Genomic DNA, 21175 nt, shown 5'->3' on the forward strand with positions numbered 1-21175 from the left:
GTCCCCATTTTTTTTTTCCCATGGGTCCTTCTCCAGCAACAGGAGAGAGGGAAAAAAACCTTTGTATTGATAAAAGTAAAAGGCGGTTGAGAAACCACAAAAATGAGTATGTGTAGTACCTGAAATTACTCATTTGTTCTAAGCTTTTTGGGGCAGGGACTGCCTTTTCATCATATGCAAGGTACAGCGCCTAGCCCATTGTAGTCCCAATCCCTGACTTGGACCTTTAAGCACTACTGCAATGCGGATAATAAACTTTTTGCTCCCTGATGGATTTTAAATTACACAAGCAAAGAGGTTAGTTTAGAAATACACTGAAGTCACTTTCTGGTTCCTGAGTCTTCCATCTTATCTGACTGCAGAGTTTTGTGTATAAAACATAGACTGGTGGGCCATCAACCCTAGTGTTTTATTCTCCCACCACTGGAGTCAATGTCAAAACTCCCATTGACTTAATCTGGGACAAAAGCAGGTCCCAGAGTAGTTAGCCTGCTGAGCAATGCAGTGAATTTTGTTTAAAACGCTATTGCAGCTCCAAGAGCTATTGATCTGGTAGAGAATGTTATTCAAATCTTTGCAGTGACCTAATTTTTCATTTAGACAGAGATAGTGAAGGGAGGGTTGACCTGAGTTCATGTGTTTCTCAGATCTCAAGTGCATCTTTTTATATACTTCTCACACAGTCCCTAGAGCTGGTGGATTCCATTGTTTGTAATTAGCCTTGACAGCTCTAAAAGTAACACTGCTAAGATCTTTTTATTTTTTTTAAGGCAGAAGTACCCTCTCAGTTACATGAAATCCTAATGTCATTCATCCCAGGATAACAAAGAGCCCTCTATAGTACAAATGTAGGAATAGGTACTAATTCCCTTCAGCAATGCAACTTCCTTATTCTGAATCCAAGGTTTCTATGGAAACCTCTACAGCTCACTTTGTCTTGGGAGCTGCACTTAAAAAAAAAAAAAAAAGTTTGGAGGGGAACCATCAAATAAATGGGGGGAAGGGTGGAGGGAGAAGAGAGGTTTCCAGGTTGGTGAGAGCGAATATTTTTGGTAACGTTCAAGTGACTGATGAAGTGTCATGTTCTTTGTGCATCTGTTCTCCATAGCAGTGTGCTAACCGCTATGAGGTAGCGCTCTCTGCTACTCTGAACAAAGAGGAGATTCTGTAATACTTTTCCGTTCAAAGGATTTTCACTTGTAATGCAGATGATTTTGTAAGGCAGTTAAAGCTTTGGAGAAGATAAGCAGGATTCTGATTTAATAAACGACATGCTGATTTTAAAAATGGCAAAAATTCATTCCAGCTACCCATTTTATTTTGACTGAAATATAACAGCTCCTTACCAAGCAAGGATAAAAATCTGCTCCTACGTGTCCTTTTGAACATTTTGATTAAAATTAACAGCCGCAGAATTAGTCCTGATCTCTTATATGTTAGTGGATATCAATGTGCGTCTTATAAAATCAATAGCTGATGTTATAACGTGATAACCACCATGTTTGAGATTAAAATGATATCCATTGTCTCTACTGCTGCTCTGTAGCAGCTACTAATTAAATAGCGAATGTAAAACAACATCATTCCGATTTCATTTAGACCAGCTGAGGATCTGGCCCTTGATTATTTGTCCTTAACAAGTTAGTCCATAAAATGTCATCTGGCTAATTCAGATTCTACCACTTCTACTATCTAATAGCTCCTATGTTTACTTTTTTTTAATTGCTAATAAAATGTTGCTTACAACAGAGTGCACTTTAAAATTTGAACCGTTCAAGCAGCCAGTCCTCTCTGAGGACATCACCCTTTCATTATTCGCACCTTCAAAACAAAAGTGAATTGTAAACATTTCAAAGCTGAAATTCATACATGGGCAATAGTAACTTTTCAAACATAGGAACAATAGTAGTAATACTGCTGACTAATACTGTACCTAATATCTACATAGAAAATCTTCATGGAAAAACTGATCCTGTATGGAAATCTTATTCTCCTGCAGAGTTTGTAAGCCAAGCGTCCTGCAGACATTGAAGGCCAGAATCTGTACAACTGGACAGAAACTCAGCAGGAATCATTTATTCTGTGGTTTCAGGTTTATTTACAGGTTTTTCTGGTACAGTCAAAATAAAAGACTGGCACCTGACCACCTTCTCTCCATGAAGCTGCACAATCTGACCACCTTCTCTCCATGAAGCTGCACAATCTGAAGATACTATAATAAACAAACTAAACGCCCATGCAGTTCAAACATGGCAGCTGTTGTCCGAGTAGCTTCCAGGTAGCTTCCTCCATTTCTTCAGGGAAAAGAGCTCCTTTTTTGTAAGGCACTGCTCGTATCTGTGTTCCTCTGCACCTGATTCATCCCCGCCAACATCCTCTAACAAAAAATGCAGTAGATAGCTTATGAAAATTTGAAATCTTTTGTAACTCCATGAATTCAGGTACAAACCGTTCAAAGCGCTTGCCTTCGGATTATGTCTTGAGAACCTAGTGAGAGACATCTTAGAAAAACCTTGGGTAGAGAGACATTGTGCTAGAGTGGTGGGAGGTCTGAATTTGAATAGGATTAAATGTTTCTGTTATGCACAGAAGGAGTGAGGGCTGGGATTCTCCATCCCTTTCCAGTTGCTTGCAGCTTGCTCTATTTTTATGCTGTATTTTTTTTCCTACCTGCCTTTACCTTAGTCAGTCTCCTTGAATGAGTACAGACGCTGGATAGGAGCCTGAAGTTTTATCATCTCCATGTGTCAAAAACTGTCATGCTAAATTCTTTTATGCCTCTGTGTGCGTGCAAGTGGGGTGAGTAGATACTTGTGTGTTAGTGAATCATTATGTACATTCATAAAACCATACCTGTCATGTTTCCTTTGCAGTCCCTAGTAGTTGTGATTGATTGTGAAAATCTCTTGGAAGGAAGATGTGATGTGAACGTTTGCCTTTCACATAACAGCGCCGTAGCTGAGGAAAATTGAATCGTATAAGATAGTTTTCACTTCATTGCCCTTTATCTTTGCCTTCCGTGGTGTTTTTTTTTTAAACTCTAGTATTAGTGCTGGAATCTGTTTAAATAGATTCTTAGACAGTAAATTCTTTGAAGCAGGCAGTGTGTCTTAGTATGTATTTGTACAGTGCTGAGCACAATGGGGGAGGGAGGGGAGATCTTGATTGCGGCATCTGGGTGCTACTGCAAAATAAAATCATAATAATAAAATACCCATTGCGTCATATACCTAAGGGTCCCAGACATCAGTCCACATAAAGGCCAAATTCTGCCATTTGAGGCATTCACATGGCTTCATTTGTGGCCCACAGAGTGGATGTAGACGAAGTGTACAACCAAGTGCTCTTTGTCCTCTGATTGCTGGAGACAGTGGGTGATAACTGGCATGATGTTTGCCTTTGCCGCAGATTGCTTTTAGTAAGGTCCTGTTGAATAACTATGTAATTGCACCAGATCTAGGTTACCCTTCAGACTGTGTGCGCTCATGGGCCTGTCTTTGGCAATTATGGGTATATTGTAGCATGAGGCAACGAACAGTCCATGTTTGCTAGCTGCTTCCCTGCTTTCATTCACCTGGTGGCTGGTGTGACAGAAAGACTCTCCTGTTTCACAGGGTTGGACTACCGATACGATTTATTTGTCTTAGAATCTCTTTTCCTACACTATGGGCTTGTCTTCATTGCAACAGTTAGTACGCACGAGGTATTCCACTCCAGCTAGCCTAGCTCCAGTGAGAGCAGAGCGATCACACTGCAAAACATCACCCTAGGCTCGTCTTATTTGCAGGGTAGCTTATGCTATAACTTGAGTTTTGCCACGGCCCAACTCACAGCCACACACACAAATCTTTAGCTCCAGGTAAGTGGTGCTTTAAACTCCAGCAGTGAAGACAAGCCCATAGAGGACTCAGGGCAGGGCAGCATGGTCCTGGGGTGTATAATATACCTGAGCGGCCATCCTGTACCGCCACCTCTGCAGCTGTGGTGTCACGGCTATTGTTATGCAAGCTAGCTCGATCAAAACTAGCTCAGGGATGTCTATGCATGCTGCAGTCACACCTCTGATTGCAGCGAAGACATACCCTCTCTGCTACTGCTGGCACTACCTCTTTCATGGAAAGACTAATATTAAGATCTCCTCTGTACTTTTTTACTGGCTCACACCTAGTTTGATGACAACTTTGGCAGGACTTATAAGAATGGCCATACTGGGCTAGATGAACCATTGGTCTGATGCAGTATCCTGTCTTCCGACAGTGGCCAGTGCCAGGTGCTTCAGAGGGAATGAACAGAAGAGGTCGTCATCAAACGATCCATCCCCTTTTGCCCATTCCCAGCTTCTGGCTTATGACACATTATAACATTTCATTTTTACACTCTCTGAAATGTGTTCTTAGCAATGCTAACCTGCTGTTTTGGTCAGAAAAGTGACTATGTGAAAAAGGCAGTTTTTCACCTGACAGCTCTGCTCCCTGTGTGTGTTTAGTCCTCGCTGCTTACATTAGTCACATTAAGATGTAGCTTTTTACTCCTCTTACACGGCAGAGGTAATCCAGCTATGGGAGAGTGAGCTGGATTTTTTTTTTATGTAATCATCTACATAATTGTTAATTAAATTCCAGCTGTAGAACTTTATTAAGGATAAAGATGTAAAAGCCAAGAAGAACATAGCTTGATTTTTGGACTCCTGGTTGAAGGTGTAGGGCTGCTGGTTAGCAAAAATGACAGCTTTTTATTTGTTAGCTGAGCAAACTCAATCGGGAGTTATTGAGCAATACGACACTGTAGCAAAGCGATGACTCACCGGTGCGGCGCCTCCTGCTGGTCATCCAGGGAATTAGCTCTCCAGCACATGGAGCGCCTTCTGCAGGCCAGTGTCTTACCGGTCACTGGTCCCGTGTCCCTCTTGGACCCCGGTGCCCTTTACCTTGGGATTCTGCCCCCAGCAGTACCCCCTCGCTCTGGGTCTCCCCTCCCAGGGGAACCCCCAACCCTCTAAACCCACCTTGCCTCAGTGGCTACTGCTAGTCATCATCTAACCCCTGCTCACTGGGGCAGACTGCAGTGTAATGGCCATTCATCATTGGCAAGGAGGTTGGACCAGCTGCCTCTGCCTAACCCCAAGCTGCACCTCTGCAACCCCAGTGCCTGTTCTGGCTTTTCGCGAGGCCTGCAGGCTGGGGGTTTTCCAGGCTGGAGCTCCCCAGGCCTTCCCCCAGCCCTACTCCACTCTAGGTACCCTGCTCAGCTCCCAGGCAGCCAGGTCCTTCTCTCTCAGAAGCTAGAGAGAGACTCTGCCTGAGCACCTGGCTCACAGCGCTTATATAGGGCCAGCTGTGGCCTGATTGGGGCGTGGCCCCAGCTCTGGCTGTTTCCCCACTCGGCCTGTGCCTTTCTCTCAGCCCCGGCCTTCTCCACGGGCTGGCTTTTAACTCCTTCTGAGCCGGAGCGGGGTGACTGCCCCGCTACAGACACATTTGGAAGGCCATTTCTACAACTGCTTTTCAGCGTATAACTCAAAGCTATTCCGGCAACCTAACTGGCTGACAATCTTTAAATGCTTTTTAATCCAATTAACACATGTAGCGTTAACACAGCATTTCATTAAATGAAAGTAATTTGCCTTTATTTGACTAACAAAACCACATTTGCAATACTAATCATCACATTATCCATCTCTAGATGGTGGTAGTAATTGTCTGCTCACCTTGGAAATACATTGGCTAATCTTGCAAAATACCTTATTTGCCAAGAGCAAATCGAATGATCAAAGCAAGTGAGAGGTGTGGGTTTGGTTTTGTCTTGTTTGCACTCTACTTAGTCGATAATTTTCCATGACACTTGTTATGTTATTGGAGAGAATCAGTAAGTCTGTATTATACTGTAATAAAGTCTGGACTTGCATCCGGGGATGGTAGAGGCGAACTGCAAACCATTGATATATGTACATTCAGTATGCTGGGCCTGATCCTCCCCTCCTGCTGTAAAGAAGGAGGGAAGCGAAAGCAGGTGCAACATGGATGTAGGTGAGGAAGCAGTGGCTCCACTCCATTGGCTGCATGTTTGTGACCGAGGTAGCTACAAGACAATCTAACCCTCTTTCAATTGTGTTCCAATTGGTGTCGTTAGTGCCCGCAACACAAGCATCTGACTGGCCAAAACGCATTAATATTGAACAGATTTTAATCTATTTATTTTCAGTTTCAATATTAAAGATACAGATTCCTAAAGAATCCACAACCCAAAGCAGTCTGACCGAGCAAAGAGATGAGGGGCCAAATTCTGATCTCAGTTACGTTGCTGTAAACCCTCTGTTTTCAATGAAGTTACTCTAGGTTTACATCAACAGTAACTGAAATCAGAAACTGGACCTGTGTTTTCTCGTGATGGACTGTTGCACTGAGTTAAAATGCATCTGATTTGGTTTTTCTTTCCGTCATACTATTTGAAATAATTATGTCTCTGTATGAAGTTTCTTCATGGTTCACTTCTACCAACAGATGCTCTCTTCTAAGCTAATTAGGCCATGGAGTTTGCCAGAGTCCTACAGCATTACTGCAGAGTAAACATTTATATTCTTCATTCAGAGCAATAATAACTTAGCTTTTCCCCGGCAGCAGACTCAAAGGCAATTATTTGAAATGAATACAGAACTTCCAGTGGAATCTTCTCTCATACAGGCAAATACATCTAAATATAGAGCAGCTGTTATCTCTGCAGAGTGTGTTTAAGGGACTCTGCAAATGGGGCTTGGTTTTGAAAGACACACCAACCCCACACAAACTAGTATGCAAGCTTTGATTAGGAACAGTAAGAAAAGGATCTGGAACTCTTACCAGTAATATTGGCCCTGGATGTAGCAACCTGAAACAGGACTTATTTCCAGCAGTTTATTTATGCACTGGAATGCTACTGAAGTGAAGATATGAGCAGCTGGTGGCGTCTTAGCCATTAAAAAGAGGGCACGCATGTTCAAATGTGATTTGCTTTCAATGGTTAGCTCTTTAGGAAGTGTGTCCAAGTGAACAGAGCACTGGACTGGGGCTCGGGAGACCTGGGTTCTATTCACAGCTCTGCCACTGGCCTGCTGGCTGACCTTGGTCAAGGCATTTACCTCTTTGTGCCTCAGTTTCCCCATCTGTAAAATGGGGATAATGATACTGCTCTCCTTTGTAAAGCACTTTGAGCTCTATGGATAAAAAGTGCTGTATAAGAGCTAGGTATTACTGGTGATTACAAAAATGAAAGAAATAATAATATTTACTCCTCATAATACTTCCAAGTGTCAGTTAGTGTTAAGTGCATTTGCCCGTTTCCTGAGGAGTAGCATAGCAGTCACCAGCACATGTGACATACTTACTTGATGAATAATGTAGTGTTGGCACCATACAACCTCCAGGCTGCTATTCTCCAGCTCTGTGTTTCATATTATGGCCATGGGGGGTGAAGTTGTAGTGACAATAAGTGTGTGTGTGTTACAGGCCTCCCTCTGTGCCTGATTGACAGAGGGTATGAGTCTGTTACTGTCCTCCAGCTAGAGAGCCTCTGCTCTTTACCTCAAGTTCTAAAGCAGTGGTTCCCAAACTGGGGTTTGTGAAATGCTACAGGGGGTTCTCGGGGAAAAATTCCCTAATGGCGGACGGAGCTGTCCCTAGGGACCCTGGGCAGCATGGGGCCAGCAGCCCGGAGCCCTGGACTTCCAAGAGCTAAGCAGATCAAACAAGCATATCTATCACAGTGAGGAGATTTAAACTTCAAGACTCCTTTTACGAAATGGAAAGGGAGGTGGATATTTTTTGCTGTTTTTAAAATTAAATAGGCAGCTAGTATTGTTTTTAAAATTATTATGAAGAATAAGTTTAAGCTTTGTTGTAACATGGGTTGTTTGCCTGGACTGCTCAAGACCTGAATGCTTGGTTAGGAGGAACTCTTTGAGTTGGCTTCTTAAATACCTTCATGCTGTCTCACATCTGATGCTCCTTGATGAAACACATAGGAGCCTTGTCTTATAACAGGCTTATTCAAAGTGATACAAGCTACGAAAGTGAGATCTTGGAAGAGTGTTGCCGTTTTCATAATGTAATAAAAACACTGTAATGATAAATAATAATTAATAATAAATAGTGTATAATAAGCATGTCATAAAAACAAATTTTATATTTCCAAGATCATTGTTTTTATAATTTATACTCAGGTAAAGGAGAAAATCCCTGGAAATATTCATTTTTAGGACGGGGTTCACGAGACTTGACATTTTAGTGAAAGAGGTTCACAGGTTGTTAAAGTTTGGGAACCACTGCTCTAGAAGGATCCTGGTGCGTTGTGATCCTTCATTCAGCGTTCTTTGCTATTTTTCAGCATAGTTTGCTCTGAGAACTAACAAAGTTCCTTGTAGAGCTAGTGTCATACAGCAAGAGTCTCGCTCACCCTGGGGACATGAAGAAATGTTTTAGGTAAAAAGGAATTTGGTTCTGATCCACGAATAATAAATTCAGGGCAAAGTTCAGAGGTGAGATGAAGGGTGTCTACAGTGACCTTTTTCGTGCCTTCTCAACATGTAAATTACACCATCCGACACATTTTAGATCATCCTCCATTTATCTAGAGATAGTCAAAAATCAGAATTTTTCTCCCATGGAAAAGGTCAATATTTTGACATTTATTTTCACTCTGAATCAGGATGAAAAGTCAAAATTTTTCATGGAACAGAAACTTCTGAAAAATGTTGGCCTGGAAATGTTGAAGCATTTTGTTTCAACTTGGTTCCACAATAATCTTTATCCCCCAGAACTGCCATGGTGTCTCATGGTGGAGTTGAAAGGATCTGATTTTTATTGGTAAATTTGGCAAATGTCAATTTCATCATATATACACAATCCCACAAAATATTTCCATCAATGATGACTGAAATTTAACGATAGACAAGGTAAGAAAAGTTCTGCTTGAGAACTTACTAGAGTCAAAATCCAGTGATTTAGGCTTATTACAAATGGACTAGTGAATGAATAGTGAAAACAGGTATGATTTGTTGATTTAAAGGTACTTACTTTTATTATTGTGACATGATGTTGACAATTTGTGTTTTAATGGTTTATAAAGCTTTAACTTTTTGAATCTCAACGTCAACTGTCATTAAATAATTCTGACCCACTGTCCCCAATTTCGCACAACTGTGAAAATTCAAATCACTATAATTCTAAAAAAACGCTTAAAACCTATAATTTTGCTCAACTGTGAACATTTACATTGATAAAAAAATAAAAAAATCCTTAAAATAAACATCAGTATTATCCATTGAAATTATTAGTAAAAAAAACAACCAAATTCTGCCAAGTCTATTAGTGGGAATTGTAGTTCAAGTACCTCATGCCACATTCTTCTCACTGGGCCATACCGCTTTTCCCATGATACCTCATGGTTATGTGAGTCCCATCATGCATCACTTTGGTTCAACCAGAGGAGAGACCTATGCGAGCTTGGGCGAGGCACTTTGGCCCAGATCCACAAAGGTATTTAGGCCCCCAGCTCCAAGGGGCTAAGTACACTGAGTGAACTAAGTACAATTGCTAGATATGAAAAACAAACATGACCTCAGGAAAATGTCCTTTCTGCCAGAAGAACTAGTTCGAAAGTATATAGGCAGGTACATGTGCAGATCTTTTATTGCTCCAGAGGAAGATGGGGCCAAGCAGCCTTCTGTTCATCAGGACGCCCCATGGGATGATGCTATAGTTTATAGTGCTGTAAGTGCTCTCCTACCATTGGAGTTGTGACATCTCCCCCACCCAGCAGAATGCACAGGTGACGGTTTCTGTCACTCGTGGAGTGGAAACTGCCTCTATGGGAGCTGTGAGTGTCCACTTTGGAAATGATTGCTTCATGCTTGGTTTGAATTGTTGTCGCCGATCCTGTGTTCAGATCGGATGGATGGTGTTTTCTGAGGGCGCAGAATACCGTCTACATTTATTTCACTGGGGATCACGTATCCACACCCCAATCACATCGTTAATGCCTTGTCTGCATACAGCTTTGTATTCTGTTTATTCCCCTATCCAGACCAAAATGGTGGCAGGAGAGGTCTGACTCTGAGACAAGACCCAGCTATTCCTAATCATGATGTGTTTATTCCAGGAGTGTATTATGCTGAGAAGCCCATGGCAATAAATCATTTTGACTTTAAACATTTCTAGCACCTGCCATTCTTCTCCTCCTCCCATTCTGAGGGTTTTCCCTTTTCAAATACAAAATGTTGTGTAAAAAATGCTTTGTGATCGGTATTACTGCACATCTGCTTAATCCACAATAGAACATTTTCCTATTTAACATTTTATGGAGTATGATGCTGTGCTTAGAATTTGTTCAGTATCTCTGAGGCATCTTCGTGAGATATAATGTTATGGTTGCTATGGCTCTGAATTACACAGTAAATATACACATTTCTATAAATGGCCAGAGGACAGATTAAGCAAACACACATATCATAAAGCAGTAGCAAAAACCCATGGCATGGGATCCCATATTCATGTCTGTTGCAAGATTATCAACCTACAGAAGGACTCAGCTGTTTTTATTACCTTACTTTACCATATATTGCATCTTTCCAATACCTTGATTAAGTGTTTCTTTTTTCTCCTTTCCCAGCTCTCCATGAATTCCCCAGCGACATCTTTACTAATGAGGACAGAAAACATGGAGCTGTAGTCCTGCATGTCCTCTGTGTAAGTGTTTTGACTTCATTTGCACTTTTTTTTTAAACTGGAAGTAAAATATTATCAGACAAGCTGATGTAATTTCTTATTCATCTGGTTTTCTGTTGTTGCGGTTTCTTCCCGTGGATACATGCATATGCATAGAATTCCCAAGAGCCATTCACAACCTCGTTTCAGAATGGCGAGTTACAAATAATTTTGATTCTTTAATATTGCATCTTTTCCTTTATATATGTTATTATGCTTTTAAAGGCCCTGATCCAGCATGAAAGCACATGCTTAAATTTGCACAAGAATAATCTCATTTAAAATCAATGGGACTATTCACGTGCTTAAAGTTAAACATTTTATGTGGAAATCCTTGGGAGACAAGAACTATACAGCTTCAGGATCCCACTTTTACAGGCTGCTTTTTGGCATAGGATCTGCCTTTAATGTTCTCTGCCCACTTGCCATCTTTTTGACTTTTTTAAAATGAAAAATCAGTTAACGGGTTACAGTCTTCCATGAGACACAAACAAGTAGAAGTGGTTTCAAGGGAAGGTACAATTGTAAGGCTGAAATGCCAGGCAAGCTGGAGGAAATCTGATCACACATGTTAAATCTCTTAGCTTTGCATGGCAGGGACCATGCCTATGCAGCAGGTAGCACAATATGCCGCCGAATCTGGGCCTGTGTGTGGTACATCATGTGAGCAGGGCCTGGCCCAGGATTCAAACTGCTGTGGGCCTGAGGTGCTCAGAATGAGCATCCTTTGAGCAGAGGAAGTCTGTAAGCAACTGTTAAGTGTGTGGTACAGGTCCCCCTCGGTGCCAGATCCCCAGAGGATATAAATCTGTTACCGGCCCACCTGGAAAGCCTGCACTTAAGCAATAGTAGCAGCTTATGCTTTCAGCTCTGAAGTTCCCTGGTTCAATCCAGGTTGTATCACCCAAGATGGTGGTGGCCATTACATCAGGCGATGCCTCACTAATTGCAGTGTCACTGCCAGGCCTCTATTACTTTATCTTTTAGAAGGAATTTGATGTATTTTTTGTAGTATTTTGAGGGACTCGGGTACTTCAGAGATGAGCACCATAGAAGTATCTATAAATAACAACAAATAAATGTAGTGCCCCACATTCTGAGGCATCATAAATACAATATTTTCTCTCCAGTACTGCTGAAAGCATTGCAAAGTCAGAGTCAAGCCTGAAAAAGCATGAGATGCTTAAAATGCTTAAAATGAACATAGATATTATCCATCAAAATTATTATTAAAAAAAACAACCAAATTCTGCCATGTCTACCCCACACATGCCCTGAAAAGGAAATGAGGGCCTCAGGGGCCAATTATGTTATCTTGTTGCACCCAGAGAATGGACCAGGCTTAATTAGAGCTGAAGCCCAGCTCAGGAGGAGCTGGGGAGTGATTATAGAGGCAGGAAGTTTAGCGCGGAAGAGGGCTGCAGGGAGAGAGTCTGGAGTCACTCTGGGATTAGAGAGGAGGAAGTCCAGAGGGAGAGCGACCTCTGAATCCTCCCGTCAGTAGATGAGGCTGGCAAGTGGCCAGGAGTTACATAGAACAGCGTCTTCAGTGGGGAGCCCTGGCAAAAGGGCAAGAACTGGAGTCCCAGGGAAGGAGCCCTGAGAGGCATTTAATTGAGAGGGATGTAAGATCAGGCTGGGTGTTTGCTAGGGGAATCCAGGAGAAGGGCCTGAGAGAAGGGAGGACTCAGAGTGGTTGTGGGGAGTAGGCCTCAGAAAGGCTGCACAGGAAGAGCCCCAAGGAAGCAGCCACAAGGGCTTGGACTAAGCAGACTAAGCTTGGACTAAGCTGCTGGGTTTAGGGTCCCTAGGCTGGAACACAGTGTAGCAGGAGGGCCCGACTTCCCCAACCAGCCACTGGTATGGTGACATGAGGCTGCGGAAGGGACAGGGACAACAAAGAGCCCTGAGAAAAAGGAGTGAGGCCCACAGTGCCCAGAGTCAAGGCCAAAGGTGTGATACAGGATCTTGGGCTAAAAGAGTGGACTAAATCTCCTGGCCGGAGGGCTGAGTCACAGGAAGAGACAGCCACTGGAGGACCAGCGTGGCTGTCAGCAGGAGGCACTAGATGGAGCGAAAGCTACTGTGCCACACCTGGCCACAAGAAGGTGCTCCCCAGAAGTGAGTCCATTCCTTACCAACACATTTTGGATTTTTTTTTATTTGCCTTCTGGTTTTGGAGCCTTTGGGTTCTAGTTTTCAAGCTCTTGCCCACAACCATGAGGGCTAGAAATTGTTTTTAAACGAAAGCTGAGTGTCTTGTATAATCACATGACTCCAAGAGCTGGGGCTTTAAGAAAAATGCCTAATATTATCAGACTCAGAATACAATCTTGAAAGTTGGCAACACTGTCTCTCAAATACTTTTAGTAAGAAAGAGCATGTGCCATAATTTGCAAGACTGGGATATCTGAAAATTGTCACAGAAGCACAGCTATCATTGGAGATCCCCTGTAATCACAATTGAAAGCCCAGATTTCACAAAGTACTTAAGCACGTGCCTAGTTTTAACAAGTGAATAGTCCCATTGTAGTCAGTGGAATTGCTCATGTACTTAAAATTAGACGTGCTTAAATGCCTTTTTTTATTGGTGCTTTGAAATACTAAAGTAGTAATTATTGTACTCCAGGAACTGGGTAAAAATAATGAGTGTTTTGAAACTGGAATTGTGTGACGTAAATTCTGGTCTGCCAATCCATTATTCTATGCTTACAGGACCTTATGCTCAACAGCTTCTGTAATCTCAAAGAAATGGAAGTGCACTTCTCCCTCCAGAGCCTCTTATTAACTTCTGTACTGTAGATGAAAGACAATTCTTTTCCTTTTAACGTCTTTATAATTGATATAGAAGTGCCAAATCGTCCCTACTTCTCATGGGTGAGAGGCATTTTCAAACAGCCAAGAAAATACCTGCTTCTGATGAATATTTAAAAACATTTTATATCTTTAGTCGGCTTAAATGAACAGTCACTGTTAGAAATGTGTGATTCATGATTTCCTTTCCCTTTCAAATTACAATGTATCACATCCTATCACAAACACTGCGTTATGATTTTTTTAGGAGCTAAGTGACTCCAATTATAAATTTGTTGTATAGCGTCCGTGTTGGAAAGCTGAATATTTCCAAGGATCGGTGGCAAAATATTTGATTATGGGATGTTCTGGAGTGTGTATCCTAAACCAGGGTTAGAGAAAGAGCTCATTTAGTGGCTTAGATCACAATTTTTACACTTTACAGCCCAAAGAAAGGTGCTTAAATAAGTGATCAGATTTTCAAAGGTGCTGAGTACCCAGTTGTTCCCGCTGATTCCATAATGATTTTTGAGTGCTAATTCCTTCTGATCATCAAGCCATTTATTTTAATGTGCCTACATGTGGCTTTAGGAGTCTAATTTGAGGCATTCGGTTTGAATGTATCTACTCTTTGAGAAGCCTGGTTTTTTTTTAGGGTATTTTGGTCATGTGCAAATATTCTAGGAAAAGAAATAGATGATCAAAAAAATCCCACTTCTCGGGAAGTTTAGCATGTGCCAGAGCAGGAAACAAAATCGTGATGTCTGAGGAGGCCTACATCTTAACTCTCACGCAACAATAGCTCTCCAACAGATGGCACCAACTCTTTGTACTGGGGACAAATGTAAAATCAGGCTGATCCTGCTTGCTTTTGTAACATGCTTTGAGATCTGCCGACACCTCTGTAAGCAGGTGTAACCGAGGGCTAGACCGGTGCAATGTCTTTGCTGGGAGTCAGTGCGGCCTTGCATGGTAGGGATTGGCTGTGGAACCCAAACTCTGGGTTTGAATCTTAGGCCTGACTCTTAACTCGCAGTGATGTTTTTAATTCTCCTTACCATTATTTGGTGGCACAGTGGACTGTGCTATGCATGCTGGTGCCCTAGCTATGTAGGATGGGCTTTCCAAACTCCCCCAGTCCTAATTCTTCTCCACTGAAGTCCATTGTGGTTTTATCACTGACTTCAATGGGATCATACTTGGCTGAAACTGAGCACTTTGGGAACTTTCACCCATAGTGAGTGTGCACATCTTGTGAGGTGGAATGAGGTGAGGCTGTCGAGTATCCCTGTACTCTGTCACTGTGCGCAGTACATGATCTACTAAGAACTGAGGGAAATGGATCGTCTAGGGCCAGTCCCCTGCGCTGAGGCAGGGCTAAATATGATCTAGACCATCCCTGACAGGTGTTTGTCTAACTTGCTCTTAAAGACCTCCAGTGACCGAGATTCCACAACCTCCCTAGGTAATTTGTTCCAGTGCTAAAATACCCTGACAGTTAGAAAGCTTTTCCTAGTATCTAACCTAAATCTCTCTTGCTGCAATACCATACTGTGCCACCTTTACTTCTGTACTTCTGCTGGCAGCGGTGCTGGCTTCAGAACTGGGCGACCGGAGAGCAGCAGCTGCTGGCCAGGAGCCCAGAGGTGCTAGGGCTGTGAACTGCCAACTGGAGGTGCCAGGTTTCACCCCAGCAAGCCCCGGCACAAATTAAGCACTGTAGGCACCTAGTGGGATTTTCATAAGCACCCAGGCACCTTTAGGTGCTTAAATACCTTTGTAAAACTGGCCCTTAGTTACTGTGTCTTGACTGATATGCAACTTTGCTTTGTCTGAGTATTTTGTCAACCCTTCTTTTTTTATTACCTTCTTTAATCGCTGACTGTAAATTAACCCCTGAACTGTAGAAATGACTTTAGTGGAAGCCATTCACTTCGCCCTAGGACAAAATATGAACCTGTGTATGTGTGATGTTCCACAATAAATTCCTATACTATTCACATTTCTAAGGTCTTAATCAAAGAAAAAAGATATTTTAAAAAGCGAGCTAGCCCCAGAAATTGCTTCATACTGAACCCATTGTAACAGTGAGATAGTAAAATCATTATTTTCCATCTCTGTGCAACAGAACACATTTGCTCAGGCTGCTTAAAGAAAAGAAGAGAGAACTATATTTTTGATTTATTAATTACATTGAACTCACATAAAGTTTTCTGGATACAAGGGACTGGATAAATCATGAGACAGGTTCTTTTCCAATCTACCCATGATTTGGGCTTCATATTTTCTGCTCCTAGGACAGCTTAATATTTTATAACCTTGTATATTATTTTTGAATAAATAAAATGCAACTGAACATAAATCAAAACAAATTATGTTCATTGTTTCTTGCAGGCCTAAAATTCAAGGTATAGCAACTATATCAGATTCAAATATAGCAAATATTCAAAACAGGTATACTTGACTCTGATATAACAATATTTAAGAATCTGCTATCCCAATAAGGGATTATTTGGTTTTTTCTCTATAGTGACACATGCAAAGTGGTGAAGCAGATGTCTTACTCTACTGGGGTACTGTCATTCCATGTAATAGTTTTATTTATTTTAAAAAATCAGTATTTTGTGGAGGGGAATGATATTGTTAAATTGTGGAAGAAATTAACCCCCAAAAAGAATGCACGTCACACCATGTCGAAACACCACTCTTTTCATCAGCGAGGCATGGTTTTAACAGTTTAATATTTTAACATTTTTAATAATATGTTGATTAATGCTTAGTTGCCAATACGTGCAGGCCGTAGGTCATATTTTGCTTTTATTCTGCATAATGAATGTGTTTATACATAACAAGGAACATATAATAAACAGTCAAAACAGAGTATTCTGTTTTGTCTTTTAGTGTAAATGTTCAGCCCAGACCACAAGATTTTAACATTCGAGACTTGTAGTCACCCTTCCACAGTACTATCTCTAAAGGCAGTGACTAGAAGGTGGTCAGTGGCAGTTAACTTTTGCCCCGCATCAGTGTGCTGACTGGTGTTTGGCAACTCTGCTAAGAAGTGTTAACTGACAGTGGATTTCTTGTGCACTGCTAGATACAAAGAGGAGACTGTGTTTACTTTCAGCTTATGATGGCAAAGGAAGAGTTTAATATTAGCCATTATTGTCCGGGGCTGCAATATAGCTCCCTTTCCAATGTCCTTGAAAACATCTTTAAGAAGTTGTGTTCCACTCTCAGCAACCAGCTCTCTTGTCACTTTCTGTACTTCATGCATGTCGACAGCCCAACCTGTCACGTGTAGACTCCAAACCCATGCAAGCAGGATTGTTGAAATCTGGAGGAAACCAGGGAACTCCCTGTGTAGAACTTCTTCATTTGCTACCCCAATAGCAGACCTTGGACAAGAATTTGGGATGGGCTCTCCTCTTCCTTGTGTTATGAGCTGGCAACCCGTTTCAATGAGGTTTTCCCAGCTGTCTTTACTCATTTAAGGATTCGTAATCCTTGCACGACTGACATTTACCCAAACAAGATTCTGAGCAACATTAAAGTTGTGCATCTGAACTGACTCTATCACTGAAACTTCTGCAGCTCTGTCTAGTTAGGAACATAGGAACTGCCAGAGTGCATCAGAACCATGCTCCAACTCATCAAATGTCCTGTCTCTGTCAGTGGCCACCCCCACATGCCTCCAAAGAAGATGTAAGAACCCCTCAGCAGGCAGATGTGCGCTAATCTACCCCCCACCCCAGCCTCATCCTGACCTCCAATAGTTAAAGATTGGCTTAAGCTCTGAAGTTTAGTTATCACTTAAAGTGGCAGTGGCAGGTTGCATGATACTGACCACAGTGTACATCTGAGTTGGTGGTCTGTGCTGTGGATCTGAATTGTATAAGTGAAGGGACCAGGTGGGCTCATGAGGGGTGTGTGCTTACTTCCTACACAGGGCTTGCTGTGAAACCAGACTTACTTAGAGAATTCCTAAAGACAGCATTTTTACACATGAGGGCAGATCCTTTGCTGGTGTAAACTGTCATAGCACCATTTGGAGATATGACAGTTTATACCACCTAAGGATCTGATCTCATCTTTTAGTGGGCCAGAGCTGAAGCCCACTGAAATCAGTGGAAAGATTCCTATCAGCACTGGTAAATATATCACCTGTTCTTCAAATGGGTGTAACTGTTATTTTAACCTATTGTCATGGTGAAAGCTGATCTTAAAAAAAATGGAAGACAGTAATGGGCTTTTATAAGGATGCCTCTTTTGTCTCAGTCGAAAGAAGTTGTCATCTGGCTAGGATGCTAAATCGGTAATTCTGTTTTGTTTTCTTTTTTTCCCCTCCAGCAAAGCAATGCACTTACCAAATGTCTGATCAAATCAGAGAGTGTGCACAACAATGCACTTTTTAAAGAAGGTTGTAACCATAGAATCAAATTTTTATTAAGGTTCTCTAAACCTGTGGAGAAATTTGAACTTCACAAAGTGGAGTTTTATAAGCGGAAGAAAGAGCCTTTTCCTCATGTTTGTTGATTTACTTATTTATTAACTCTTTTGTTAATAATTTTAATCAAAATGTGTTTCCCTCCTCCTCTCTCTTTATCCTTATTGGTGACTGTGTGTCAGTAAATTATGCTTCAGCTGGACTTTTTTTAGGGCTTGGCTGAAAATTGCAAAGCAGCCCAGGGTAAATACTACAAATTACTGAGTATTTTAGAAGGAGCAATATACAGCCTTTCTAGGGGAATCCAGAGGCATTTTCCCCTTGGCATTACAAAACTAACAATCAATAACACAAAGAAATAATAATATAAAATAAGTTGTTGTAATTTGATTCATTCCAAGGGCAAGAATTAAATTACTCTTCACAAATACCTTTAAAAATCCAGGAATCCTGCCTGGATGGTTTTGCTATGCCCAAAGAAGGGGTGTCACATACATACACACTTCTTTCTACTGTGGCAAACTGCAGATGCGTGCAGTTGTGATTAGCAGAGATGTCTGAGCTGGAGACACCACAGTTTAAACGATAAGAGGCTGCTGGCAAAATGTTCTTCATTGTGAGGTGAAGAGGTAAACTCACATGGTTAAAAAGGTTTGGCAAAGCTATAAGCAACTTAAAATAAGCTCTTACAAGGGGAAGTATCAGGCAACCTTAATAATAGATGGTACAATCAGCCACTCCTATAATTTGGCCACATCCTCAGTTGGTGTAAATAATTCATTTGCAGTCAATAGAGCTACACTGATTTACACCATCTATGGATCTGGCCCCCAATATGTATAGTGTGGATACGTGTATACAAAGATGCTAGCGTTCAGTAGTCAATAATGCTTTCCTTCAGAGTTCAAATACTGTAAAAAGGAGGACTGTATAGGCACGGATTTTCATAATTGTGCCCACATATAATGTGTGCGTGTACTTACAGTGATTTGAGCACAAGTAAGCAATTGTATGTGCATTTACAGGGCAGTTACATGTCTAATTTGTCAGTTTTGACTATAGTCATGGTAAGCGTGGGCACAAATTTCACACCTGCTTTAGTGTGAGCAGTTCCAAAAATCTAGGCCATTATTTATAGAGATTGTCTACTTTTTTTCTTCTGTATGAAACGAGAGACCGTCCACACCTCATCTGTATGACCTGTAATTGTCTCAGCTTGTTGGGGTTTTTATATATATATATATATATATATATAATATATACTTCCTGAACATTTTTATTTAGTTGATTGGAGACCATTATGACTAGTTGTTGGTTCATGAATTGCTATTTATCATGCACTGATACAGCAAGGTCACTGCTACATTGAGTTGACTTATTTTTTATTCGCTCCATTATGTGGACTTCAAATGGCTATGTAAGTATTTGGAATGAAACAAAGGAAGGTCCTATCTTCAATTACTGTAACCTCAGTGTTTCATTATAGAACGTTTCCAATGCCTGCATTATTTAAACTGTATAAGTTTGCAAATATTTTTCTGTGGAGGTCATGTGGTTAGGAATGGGCAAACGGGTTTAGAGAAAATATAAATTCAGATCAGCCTTTGTCCTTTGTTCAGGGCTCAAAACAAATGAGTTCTAAGAAACTTGTTTCCTTTTTATTCCCCCCACATGTTTTTACACGTCCGGGTTTATTTTGGCACCAAAAGTGGAAATATTGAGAGAGGCCATTCTCCTGGAATCCCTGACCCAGTTGGAACCAGAAAGCACCAGAAACTAAAAATAGTCTTCCAAGACTCAGCTTTGTTTCTAAAACAAAGAAGTTTGGTTACGCAACAGTTGAGTTTTCTGAGGTTGGTGCATCAATAACGGCTAGGAAGCAAATAACCAAATACCTCTAAGCTACCTTGAATTATTCCCTTCTCTTTCTCTTCCCTCTCTCCTCCCCAACTATATTTTTGGCTGTGTTTACTTTTAGATCTTTCCCTGGACATGACAGAATTTTAACATCAAACCTTGCAGGCACGAAAAGGAACTGAAAATTATAGTGCATAACAAATACTCTGCGTAGTGGGGTATAGCCTGTGAAAACAGATATGGTTCCTCCAAATTTGGTTCTGAGACACTCTGTTATTATCGCAGTGCCTTCCCGCCATAGGGGAGGGGTGGGAGAAGACCACTGGAGGCAATGCTGGGTAGAGATATATTTGTGGCCAGTCTGACTAAAATCCAAGGAAACTTTGGTTGTCTAGAACTAGATGATGAAAGTAATCCAGTGAGACACCAAGTGGCTAAACTACTGCAGTGATCTGGGGGGCAGATCTAATGATAATTTGATAGTAGACTTCCTGAGAGAACCATGGACAGCACCCTTTTAAGTTCTTTTCCTTTGGAATGAAGGATTTTTGGTAATGTAGATCCAGAACATTTGAACAATGTTCAACTCGCCCAAAAGAGAGTGTGCACTTCTCTACAGAGCCCCCCACACTGCAAGCAGGACCAGGAAAACCCTTAGGATTTAAAATGACAGTTAACAATTTTAATACAGTTTTCAGTATGCCACAGACAGCCTGTATGCAGCGGCATACCAAGTGAGACAAAAAGGAGTCTTACCCTGGCAGAGCCAGAAGGAGCTGTTGTTCTAAACTTGCCATAGCTGGAAGTTGCTCTTACATCAGCCATAACAAGATTTCTGTTAGTAGTTGTAAAGAGGACAGGATGGCCTCTTGATGATATTGTGATGGAACATATCAGCCCGTATATTATAACTTGGAAAACAATGAAAATCAACCAAGTCTTCCAGTTATGTGTGCATAGTACCCAGTGCGTAGTACCCAGCCAGAAACTTCTCCCAACTCTCTTTATGAGGGGTATTTTTAACAGAAAATAGAACAGTCTTACTCAAGACAAAAGATATGACCGTACTGTGCCATGCCACTCCCTTCATTCCTAATACTACAAAAGCTTTTTCCTGTAACTGTTAAGATATTTTGCCAGATGCAAACCTTCTGCTTTTTACATTGGTAAAACTTCCACTTTGGTAAATATCCTATAAAAGAGGTTTCAGAGTAGCAGCCGTGTTAGTCTGTATTCGCAGAAAGAAAAGGAGTACTTGTGGCACCTTAGAGACTAACAAATTAATTTGAGCATAAGCTTTCGTGAGCTACAGCTCACTTCATCAGATGCATTCAGTGGAAAA

At 41.4% G+C, this 21175-nt stretch overlaps 1 protein-coding gene across 2 annotated transcripts in view; it reads left to right on the forward strand.

Moving 5' to 3' along the window:
* The window catches only part of SLC24A3 (solute carrier family 24 member 3), a 330004-nt gene that overhangs the window by 181900 nt on the left and 126929 nt on the right, over nt 1–21175 (forward strand). For both annotated transcript variants that reach the window (XM_037896225.2, XM_037896224.2), the window contains exon 3: nt 10642–10718. In XM_037896225.2, coding sequence (XP_037752153.1) covers nt 10642–10718 — 77 coding nt within the window. The remainder of the gene's footprint in view (nt 1–10641; nt 10719–21175) is intronic.

This window comes from Chelonia mydas, chromosome 3 (genome assembly GCF_015237465.2).
Source record: "Chelonia mydas isolate rCheMyd1 chromosome 3, rCheMyd1.pri.v2, whole genome shotgun sequence".
NCBI lineage: Eukaryota > Metazoa > Chordata > Testudines > Cheloniidae > Chelonia > Chelonia mydas.